General features: G+C 35.6%; 1 protein-coding gene across 1 annotated transcript; it reads left to right on the top strand.

Annotated features, from left to right (window-relative positions):
• The first annotated feature begins 5,530 nt into the window (after window positions 1-5,530).
• LOC105107176 (probable receptor-like protein kinase At5g18500) lies at window positions 5,531-9,742 on the top strand. The gene is made up of 8 exons (XM_011001007.1): window positions 5,531-5,983; window positions 6,432-7,078; window positions 7,181-7,285; window positions 7,750-7,872; window positions 7,956-8,126; window positions 8,334-8,463; window positions 8,763-8,975; window positions 9,175-9,742. The coding sequence occupies exons 2-8, from the start codon at window positions 6,453-6,455 to the stop codon at window positions 9,220-9,222; spliced, it is 1,416 nt and encodes a 471-aa protein (XP_010999309.1). The 5' UTR covers window positions 5,531-5,983; window positions 6,432-6,452; the 3' UTR covers window positions 9,223-9,742.
• Window positions 9,743-11,044: the final 1,302 nt, after the last annotated feature.

The following is an 11,044-nucleotide window of genomic DNA, read 5'->3' as shown; positions in this document are numbered from 1 at the left end:
TCTTTCCTGCTGGTTTTATATTCTACCGAGGAGCCATGTCCATGAATTGGCATTGAACAAACACAAACCATGCGCTCCCATCCGACCCTTTCTCTTTGCCCTATTTGTTATCTACCTACTAAAATCACAGCGAAACAAGAGAAATTCTTTCGAATCTTTTTGTTTCTTTGGTTGGTTACTAGGGTAATAAATTAATGATACGAGACTCCATCTTACAAGTAAAGAATAATAAAGATTTGAGAGGTATTGTTTAATTGGTTATATTCTAAATTTGTTTTTTAAATATTATTAATTTGAGTTTTATAAATCTAGGATTACTAGAGATTTACATAATTATTAATTTTAAGGTCTATTAAATTTATCAAGATGCACGTAAATTATTCCTAACACCCATATTAATAAATAAAAAGAATAATATAAAATTGTAATGTTTGATTGCATTTTAAGAGAGATTAATCTTCTGACTTTTGAATTTGATTTTTCACCTCTTTGTATTTTTCTTTTTCCAAAGATAGAAATGGAAATATATTATAAACTGCATGCATAATAAGGATATTATTAGTGATGATGTTTCAAAATCTAAAATATTTATAAATAAGATTTTTTAGTATTTGGACAATGATTAATCAAAGTTTATGAAATTGATGGTTGGTAATAAAAAACATAATACCTACAAAACAATTTTTTTTATCAGATTTAGGTACCCCAAATGATGAAATAAACAAGAAAATGATTTTAAAATTCTAAGAACAAGAATATTTATTATTGTTTTTATATAATAAATGTTATGAGAATTAAAATATAAATACTTAGAGAATATAAATTATAAATTCTTTATCTAAGTGGTTCAAGTGGTATGTATAGTTTATAAACTTTGTATTGTTGTTTGAATAAAAGGGATGAGGTTTTATTTTCTTCTAATATTATGAATGAAAGATATATATCTTTTATACAATATTAATAAATGATAGATATCCTTTGCATAGTATTAACATAATAGTTTAGAAAAGATGTTTAAAACACTAAAGAAAATATGTGGAAATGAGGGATAAATCTCAATAATAGATGAGTGATATCTATAAAGAGAGATGCAAGATGAATAAACCCAATAAAAGAATTAGAACTTCACGTTGAGAGGAAAAAGCCCAAGTGCAAATTAACAAGTTCTTGAATAAGAGATGTTATGGTACACAGTGACTACACATTGGAATAAAGGAGATTAGAAATATATATATGAAGATCCAAGAAAAGAACCTCACTGGATGAAGACCAAGAGAAATGGTTGAAGGAAGAAGAAGCTATTCTGCAATTTACAAGCTTCCCGGTTATATTTTCAAATTTCAGCAAGATTTTTAGAATTAGTAGTGGGTTTTGGAATTAATTTTGACTCCTTCATTTAAATCTTTTACGTGCATGTAAAATGTATTTATAATACAATCTTTATAATTATTCCTACATTAATATAAATTTATATGCTGAGAGTATTGTAATTGAAGTTCATTGTATACATTCTATATTTTTTTAATTAAAAGATTTTTATTTGAATGTTTTAGAAATAAAAAATATTATGCTCTATACTTTTAAAATATAAAAACTTATTCTAAAATTACTTCACACACAAATTTATTTTAATGTTTTTATTTTTATCTATTTAATGAAACACGTTTGTATGTTTATTATCTTTTCTTTTCTAGCATGAAATAACCACCAAATGTTACCAAATCTCTAGCGTGTGGGACACATTGGCTAGAGAATGCCAGTAAAGAAAAGAAAAAGAAAAAGAAATCTTGACATCTATCTAGCGTGTATGGCACGCACACATTTAGCATTTTGTCAGTGCCTAGGTCCTTAAAGTTGACTTTGATCCAACGCCTCAGTTTTAGATCACAATGGGCCAGTAGGCTTCATTTCGTCTTCGGATTGAGACCGTCTCCAACCCAAGGTATTTATATCTACATGAACAAGAAAAGGAGGAGCTTTCTTGCCCATGAATGGCAATAAATAAACATGGACGGATTTTTTTTAGTACGTTTATATATATATTTACAGCTGAAATCAAGATCCAAATTAGTACTATTTATATTGATAAAAAAGGAGATATTTGAGTCTGAATTATCGGATTTTCAATACCCATTACTTACATAGTGCTATTAATTATTAAATATGGAGTATATGTGCATGTATTAATATATATTTCAATATATGTATATTCAATAACAAGAGTGTGTAAATAATTTACCTATATATATATATATATCTAGTGTATTTTTGGTTTGGATTAGGCAATACTTTTACTTAATTTATTCATCTTGCATTTAATTAAGTATAGATAAAATTTATGAATTAATATTCACGTGACACTTGCCTTGTATACTTATTTTTATAGGGCGATTGGAGGGATGGTGCAGGCATATTCAAGTTTCAAGCTGGGAAGACATCACATCACATCTTTAGCCATGCTTCAAAGGCACTGATTTATTTTTTTCACAGGTCATGAACACGAGTGAATGGACAACATTGAATATACATTGAATCTTCGGCCTTAAGTTTCTCGTACCAATATTATTCCTGTCTCCACCATTAGCTAGTATTACACTGATATTCTGCGCCTCCAAAATGTTGATCTCTCTAGCCCTAAATCAGCAAGGTGCGTGTATACATGTTGTCGTTTGTGTTGAGAGAGCTGATCAATACATGATCGAGACAAACTTGATGCAACCACCTAACCGCTGCCTAAGCTACGAATGGAACATTTGACGTGTATATATATATATATATAATGTTAGTTTCAACCACCCTCATGACAATGGTTAGAGCTAGGGTGCAGAATAAAACCTTACACAAATACATTAATTAGCTATGAATTATGATCATAAAAAGTTGTGTACGTAGCACACCAGCATCGTAAGAACATTCTTCTCTGTATAATTAATAATAACAGGGCTAGCCAACTACCATATAAACCAGCCAAGAAAGATGAAAATCATGTCCTGTGATTTAAAGCAAACCATTGGCTTGTAAGCTGGAGGTTTCCCATAACCTAAAATTCAACGTCAAGAGATTCTTGTTTTGTTATTGTTTTTGTTTCTGTTCCGGAAGACACTTGGAAGCAAATCTATGCTGGTGGCTCGTAATTATCCGGTTCAAGCCTATGTTGTTTGAGAGACAAGTTGCGAATTATTGCTGACCGTGTCTAGTGCATAAGAACCCCTGGGTTATTTTATTTGGGATTGCTTAGAGTTTGGGTCCCATTTATTCTCACATTTGACCTAGCTAGCTAGCTAGGATGATCACTTAATGAACTGGATCGACACGGAGGAATCTATATAACTGCAGTGGGTTGAGGCGGACGAGGAACTTTAAGAACAATATTTTCATTAGTACCACTACAACACAAGACAATGCTTTGCATGCAGCACTCTTGTTTCTATAAGTCTTTGTTTATATATATATATATAACTAATGGAATGAAATATTTGTTAGTAGCAATATATATTTCATTCCATTTGTTATATATATATATATATGTATATATATTACTATTAAAATCTTGATTTTAATTGGCAAGATGTTACATGTCATTTTCAAACTTGGAATAATGCACCCAGCACCCAAGTATGACAATTAACAGCAAGAACACAGCTTTTAGTATTTTCTCCATCTTGGAGAGACCGACCGATCGAGGAGGCACATCTTCATTCTCTTTCGAGAGATGTTGATCTTGGTGTACTGTGATCCATCTGGGAAAGCATCCAAAGTCAAGACTTACAAGCAAGCTGGCAATTAGGAACACAAGATCATCGATCTGGTTTTAATTTGATGATCAGTACGTGGTCCATGTCAGTTTTACCCCGAGAAGATCTAGCTAGTCATAGGATTCGAATCCTCACGCACCACATATATATTTAGTGATAAATCTTTCTTCTCCTTAATCTAACTTTTAATCTTTAAAGTAGGGTTTACGACAAATAATATAACGCAAAGCTAGCTCTAATCCTCGCTCCATTTTTTTCCTTTTTGGCGGGGCCTGCTGGGAATGGATTCTTCTGTGTACAAATTAAAGCAAATAAGTCCTCTACTTTATTTTAAAAATGAACGTGCCACGCTAGTATTCTTGTATTGGTAATTAATTAATAATACTAGAAAACAACAAGTAATTCACATGTGGAGCAACCCGAGGAGGAGCTACCTGGGGCTTTAGGGTCTGGCTTCCACGCGGTAATTCAACCTGGACCCATCTCATCAACATGCAGCTTAATTAACGTTGATGAATCCAAATATTGATCACCACCACTTGCTCCTCTTCTGGGGTAGATAAATGATACCAATGATTTTCCACCGTAAATATTATTTTTGGAGTTTAGCATTTCTATTCAGGTGCAATCCATGTTGCCAAATGGTGATATCTTAGGATATCTCGGACAAATCTGCAAGAGTTAAATAAATAAATGTGCAAGGGGGATCATAAAATGGCACAAAATCAAGTGGGCATTGCGCGTTTGCTTTCCCTTTCAGTCATCTACCCTTAGCAGCTCCCCCGTCCATACCACCGTGATTATTCCCTCACACCTTCCATATCAGAGGGACAGGAGATTTCATTATAACAGCAAGCAATCATGCTGATTAATAATAATAGTTTAGTAGGCACTATTGAAGTTCTGACAAATCTGCATAAACTTTATGAGTTGTCTTGTGGGGACTACTCTACCTGATTCTTCCTTCCATTTTTCACCCCTGAACCAGCATTTCCTTCTCATTTCTTGAAAAAAAGTACTTTCATTACTGTTTCAGGATAAAAATACAACGGCATGTTCATGATAAATCCACCATGGAAGCAAAACATCACCCACCGCAGCAGCGCAAAAAACAAGCGAATTGCCTACCTAGAATCAACCCCGTAAAACAAGGTTATTTTGGTCATACGATAGACCGTTGTAGATTGCAAGTATGGTGTCCAGTCTGTTTCGTTGACTAACACCACCACAAAACCTCCCTGTTTTCAAGCCATTCAGATTTGAAACGACAAATGAAGAAAAATTTATGAATTCCCCTAACCAATGTGCAAGGAAAGATATGATATTTGCTTCTTCTTCTTCTTCTTCTTTTTTTTGATCTGTTCATCTTGACCTTTATCCTTTTCACTGATTCACGCTTTACCACAATCTCCAATCACGCTGATTGCTCTCTCGTGTAATCATAATCTCATCCCATCTTCCTTTATATATATATATATATATATTGGCTTGAGATGGCAAGTGGTTTTCTCCTCTATTATGATTTAGGATTTTAATTCAAGACAACTTAGGTTAAGATAAAGAATTTGTTCTTATATATTAATCGTATATTTAAAAATAAATACTGTATTTCTCTTAACATCTATACATGTCTAGAAGGTATTTTCCTTGCTGTCCGAATCAGTCCCTTCACAACGTTGAACATATAATATCAAAGAAACATTAACCTAGACAGAAACCAGATTTTAAACACACACACACACACACACACACACACACACAAAAAAAAACTACATTAAAAATTGTTCTCTAGTTAAGTTTCTGTTTAATTGTCACCTTCAAGGTCTTATTAAGAAATTCAAGAAATAATAATAATAATAAAAAAGATCTGAAGAAGCAGCAAAGAAAGCTTCAAACTTCTAAAATTGATGCTTCTATGTCACTACAACGATATATAAAGAGAGAGAGATATGTAAGAAGGAAAAACATGTAATGTAAAGCATGCCCTTCCTCATTACCTACCACTGACAACTCCACATCCTCTTACACATTAGGCAACACCCCGGAATTGGAATACCCTACTTTTTTGAGATTTTTAAAATGTGGGTGGCTTTAGCGAATGCCAATTGCCTTATTTCCATCTGGGTTTTTGATTTAAAGAGGAAAGTTTAGAGCTTTATTGCTTACCCCTTTTATTGCCTGCTATTGCAAGGAAGTCGTGCCGAGATAGGCAGGTTTTGTACAATCAGGTTTGTGATTTCAGAAAGAAAGATGATTTTTTTATTGGATATCTAGTTACCCAGAACTTTGAAGTTTCCTTTTCAATTATGATTTGATGCAACTTCGAATAATAAATAAAACGTGCTTGTGTTTATGGTGTTCTGTTTTCTCCTCTTATCCCCCTGCCGACATGCCATATCTTCCCCCAGTAGAGTAAATGAAAGGTGCTTGTATATGAGTATCTTGCTTGTTCTTTTTGTTTTTATCTTTTGCTAGTTGTTGAGGGTTTATGTGGCATTTCTCTTCTATATGAAAGGAAGGTCTTTGTTTTTATTTGTTGATGCGAAAGTTGGATTGCAACATCTGCAAGTGCAGTCTGCTAATTCTTTAGTAGTGAAATGCTGGACGCGTGTTTGAATTGTTGAATACATGGATTTTGTGGTGTTTAAATTGTTTACCTTCCCACCTTGTTTGCAGGCTTGTTGGTATCAATACAAAATGGCTTCTGATCTTAAGAATAGCCTAACCAAGGAATACGATGGCATGGAGTTGTGGGTGATAATTGTTGTCTGTCTGGGACTGGTTTGTGTATTTGTCCTGGTTGTTTCACTGTGGCTATCGTTTAGAAAGAAATCGAGAAGAGCAAAAAACATGCCTCCTGTTAGCTATATGCCTAAGGTTTCAGAGGAGATTAAAGAGATTGGTGTTGATCAAAATTCAGCAAATAATGATGGTTTCCCCAGCCTTCATGACAAGTTCGGTGACAAAGAAGCAGATAAAGTATTGATCCAACTAGAAAATGGTGATGATAGCAGCCAATCAGGCTCCTTTAATCATGTCGAGAAAGTTGGTGTTGGGTCTCAATCAGGAGAAGAGGGGGGCACCAAGGTAGCTTCTGTCCACAGGCCTTCTTCACATCCTTTGACGGCCCCGTCACCTCTGTCTGGCCTGCCTGAATTTTCACAGTTGGGATGGGGGCATTGGTTTACCCTCAGAGATCTGCAAGTTGCAACAAACCGATTTTCCAAGGATAACATTATTGGCGATGGTGGATATGGAGTTGTCTATCAGGGTCATTTGATTAATGGGACTCCTGTGGCTGTTAAGAAGCTCCTTAACAATCCGTAAGTTGGGGACAAGTTTGTTTTATAATCCTATAAATTTTTCACTGGACTATTTTGCAGAGTGGAAACTAGTTCGATGGTCTCTTAATGTTTCTTTTACAGAGGACAAGCTGATAAAGATTTTAGAGTTGAAGTGGAGGCTATTGGTCATGTGCGTCATAAAAACCTTGTTCGACTTCTGGGGTATTGCATGGAAGGAACCCAGAGGTATCATATCCTTTCCTGTTTTCTCTTTTATTTGGGAAAAAAAGTAGATTTTTTTAGCTAGATTTCTTTGTAGAAAGTTGAGGATAAGGTTCTGAATGTCACAGAAATGCCTTTAGTTTAATGTTTTACTAGAAGTATAATGCAGCATGCTTCTGGATAATTAAAATTTGTCTTGTGAATTATTTTGAAAAATGAAATTAATTTATGAATTAGATTATTGTATTTACAATTTTACAGAAAAAATCTGTACTATACTGTTTTGTGATCTCGCCTGGTTGCCAATGGTTCTTTGTATATAAAACTACAGAAAATATGTAGTGACATCCCAGTTACATGTCTAGTCTCAAGTTCATCAAATTGCTTATAAATATCTTGCAATTGATGATCCAGAATTTGCTTGCTCTTATCAGTTGTGTTTAAAAAGAACAACACCTTTTGCATGATCATAGACACATAAATTTCAGGATGTTGGTATATGAGTATGTCAACAACGGCAATTTAGAGCAATGGCTCCGTGGAGGTATGCGTCAACATGGATATCTTACGTGGGAGGCTCGCATGAAAATTCTCCTTGGCACTGCTAAGGCGTAAGTTCATTTTCACCTTATTCTGAGTTGTTTGCATTAATGTTGCAATCTGTTTCTTTCTCACTCCCAATTGCGTGTTGCAGGCTGGCTTACTTGCATGAGGCCATTGAGCCAAAAGTGGTGCATCGAGACATAAAATCGAGCAACATATTGATTGATGACAACTTTGATGCTAAGATATCTGATTTTGGTCTGGCCAAATTGCTGGGTGCTGGAAAAAGTCATATTACTACTAGAGTAATGGGTACCTTTGGGTGAGTGCTTTCTTTCAATCTGCTCCATGCAAATTAGTGGCATGCCAGTTCAATCTTCTTTTCTGTTGGCCTTTGTATCCAAGTTTGATTGTATTATTAAAGCTCCTCTGCCATTGATAGGAAATAATCTTTCCTTGGGGTTTTCTTCTATATTAATATTTTTCCTTTCATATGGTAAGATTAATGTCCTAATCAATGACTGTTCAGTTATGTTGCTCCGGAATATGCCAACTCTGGCCTTTTGAATGAGAAAAGTGATGTTTATAGCTTTGGGGTCGTGCTTTTGGAAGCAATTACAGGGAGAGATCCGGTGGATTATGATCGCCCTGAGAATGAGGTATACAATAAATGTTCCCTTTCCAGAAAGTAATCAAATTCCACTTAAAAGCAGCAAGCCCCTTGCTTTGGAGCAGTAATTGGCATGTTTTAATCTCTAGAATTTAAAATTATATTAGCTTTTCTTTAGTATTGTCAATGCTGGGGGTGTAGAGGCATGAATCCGGGGGTGTAAATTAGAAGCTCTATTCATTCCATCATGCAGTCTTCTTTGCTCCTTGTTTATGTGGATTTCACTGTCATATGAAACATAAAATGGAATCAACATTGATAATTCTCTTGAAATTATTCTTCTTTCAGGTAAATCTGGTGGAATGGTTGAAAATGATGGTTGCAGGAAGGCGCTCAGAAGAGGTGGTAGACCCCATGATAGAGAATAGACCAGCAACAAGTGCCCTTAAACGGGCTCTTCTAACTGCTTTAAGATGTGTTGATCCAGATGCTGAAAAAAGACCAAAGATGAGTCAAGTAGTTCGCATGCTTGAATCAGAGGAGTATCCTATACCTAGACAGGTTTGATTCTGAAATCATCTTTAGAATTCAAACTAAGTTGGTCACTTGGCCTCCACCTAGCGTTGTTATATGGATTGCTGAGAAGAATTTTAAACACAGCATCTGTTTTTGGTTCTGTGCAATATGGAATTTCTTACATCTATGTTGAGTTAGTATCTGTAAGATTAACCTGAAAATGTCTTGTGGATGGACAATTCAGGATCGGAGGCGGTGGAGAAGCCATGCAGGGGAGGGTGAGACAGCCTAATTCTGACACTGATAGGAGTGATAATCCAGGTTCAAAGTCAGATGGGAGAAGGAACAACAAAGCATAGACTTGGGGACCGTTTATAGAAGCTGAGCTCATGCATAAGGGCAATGCTTACATTCTTTCGACCCTAGAAAGTATTGAGCCTGCCTAAAAGTTGAGAATGAGGGCAGGGAGCTGTAGCAAGCAATTGAGGCTGGTTGCTTCCCATATCTCTGTGTCGATTTTTCCGCATCTATTATAGATGTTGTAGAGAATTAGTCGGTGTCTCCAAGTTGCCTTTGTGGTAGAACACCCTTGTCAGGAGTGGTGTGTAGTGTGTACAGATCTTGAGATTTTTGGTTTTATTTTTTATTTTGTTTTTTCATTTTCACTATATTTCTTCTGGGTCATAGTAATATCTGTTTAGTTCAAAGGATTACTGCAGAATTTTCCTTGATGGAAAGGCTAGAAAAAGGGATAAGAAAGATTGAAAGGGAATTTAATTTTTGAATACCTAGTGGCTGCCATCTACATCGTCTATACCTTTGTCTATTAAATGACAGCTCTCTATCTATTGAAGAGGAGAATTATTTTTAAACAAGGAATCATGTAAAATGAAGCTCACTTGAGCAAGACACCCTGTATTTCGCCTTCGCGGGTGAACTGAAGTTGGTTAGAGAGATCCAAAACAACCTTCTTTTGATTAATAAGCTTTGATTATGTGGTCTGACGATCCAGTTCATCCCTGTTTCAGTTGTTAAATGAGGCAGTTGATGACTTCTTGTCAGCTATAAGAAAGAATTCTTCGAGGTTTAGACAAAGCATATTCGTGGAGATTAACTAAAAAAACCATTCATTTAAATGAGCAAATATTCAATGATTCTGTCTTGGTACCCCTCAATCAACTGCAACTTTGGTTGGGGATGATGAAAGAAGGGGAAATCAGTATCCGAAAATAACATCAGTTAATTCTCTTCCATATTTGAACAGTCCGACCTCGAGCTGGTTTGATGCTGTCACATTCGAGTTGTGGTCTTGAGCGAGCAGGAACTGTGTGGCCTTGGGATATGAGGGTCTTGGCAGAAGATATTTGGGTTTGGTTTTGTGGTTTAATTGTGGTGGAGGAGACTTGGAGGCAGGCAAATAGAGGGTTGTGGTGGTCAGCGCGAGTTTGGGAGTGAAAATGAGGTCTGTAAATCTCTCAACAAAACCACTAACTTCAGATTTTCCATTTTCATTATCTTCAGCCAAGTTACAGATGTACCAATCAGGAGAACCATTCAGTAATCCGCACGTTCGTTCTTGTAGGATTTAACTAAAATGCGTTCAGTTCTATATCTCCATGAATAGTCTAGCATGCAGAGAACACCTTAAATTCTAAAGCTAATCCAGCAGTAAATGCACTGAAGAAAGAAGATGAGCTTTTCTAGAGACCTGAGAAATATTGGCCTGATGACAGTCATGATACAAGGATAGTAGAAGGGAGTAGGCTTTGAAGGAGAGGCTAATTGGATTAGCTTCCTTAGAACCAGGAAACAAAAAACTGTGGATGCTGGATGGACCTTCAACGTTTATTCAAATCTCTGGGGAGCAGGACTCAAAAGATGGAGATAGAACAGGAGCTCTTCTTTGATAGAAGCAGAAATGAAACTAATGGTACTAGATATTTTTCACAAAGGTAAAGAATATTATGGTTTGAAAATCTTTCATATGATCAGATCTTTGCCCGTTGTACTGCTCCCAGCTCTTGTTTCTAGTATAGCCAGGCCACTTTCATGTGCCAACAGGAATTGGTGGCAGGACAAAGTTTTGTGAGCAGATCATGAATGTGGCAGGTAAC

Source organism: Populus euphratica, unplaced genomic scaffold (assembly GCF_000495115.2).
Source record: "Populus euphratica unplaced genomic scaffold, PopEup_1.0 scaffold151.1, whole genome shotgun sequence".
Classification (NCBI taxonomy): Eukaryota; Viridiplantae; Streptophyta; class Magnoliopsida; order Malpighiales; family Salicaceae; genus Populus; species Populus euphratica.
The sequence above is the reverse complement of the archived record's forward strand: the minus strand, read 5'-3'. Positions and strand labels throughout refer to the sequence as shown.

What these genes read in the sequence shown, in the direction of transcription:
- LOC105107176 (XM_011001007.1), top strand. Translation starts at nt 6,453, where the DNA reads ATGGCTTCTGATCTTAAGAATAGCCTAACCAAGGAATACGATGGCATG. An exon ending in AGAGTAATGGGTACCTTTGG is followed by an intron (nt 8,127 to 8,333) that starts GTGAGTGCTTTC and finishes ATGACTGTTCAG; the next exon opens with TTATGTTGCTCCGGAATATG. An exon ending in AGTATCCTATACCTAGACAG is followed by an intron (nt 8,976 to 9,174) that starts GTTTGATTCTGA and finishes TGGACAATTCAG; the next exon opens with GATCGGAGGCGGTGGAGAAG.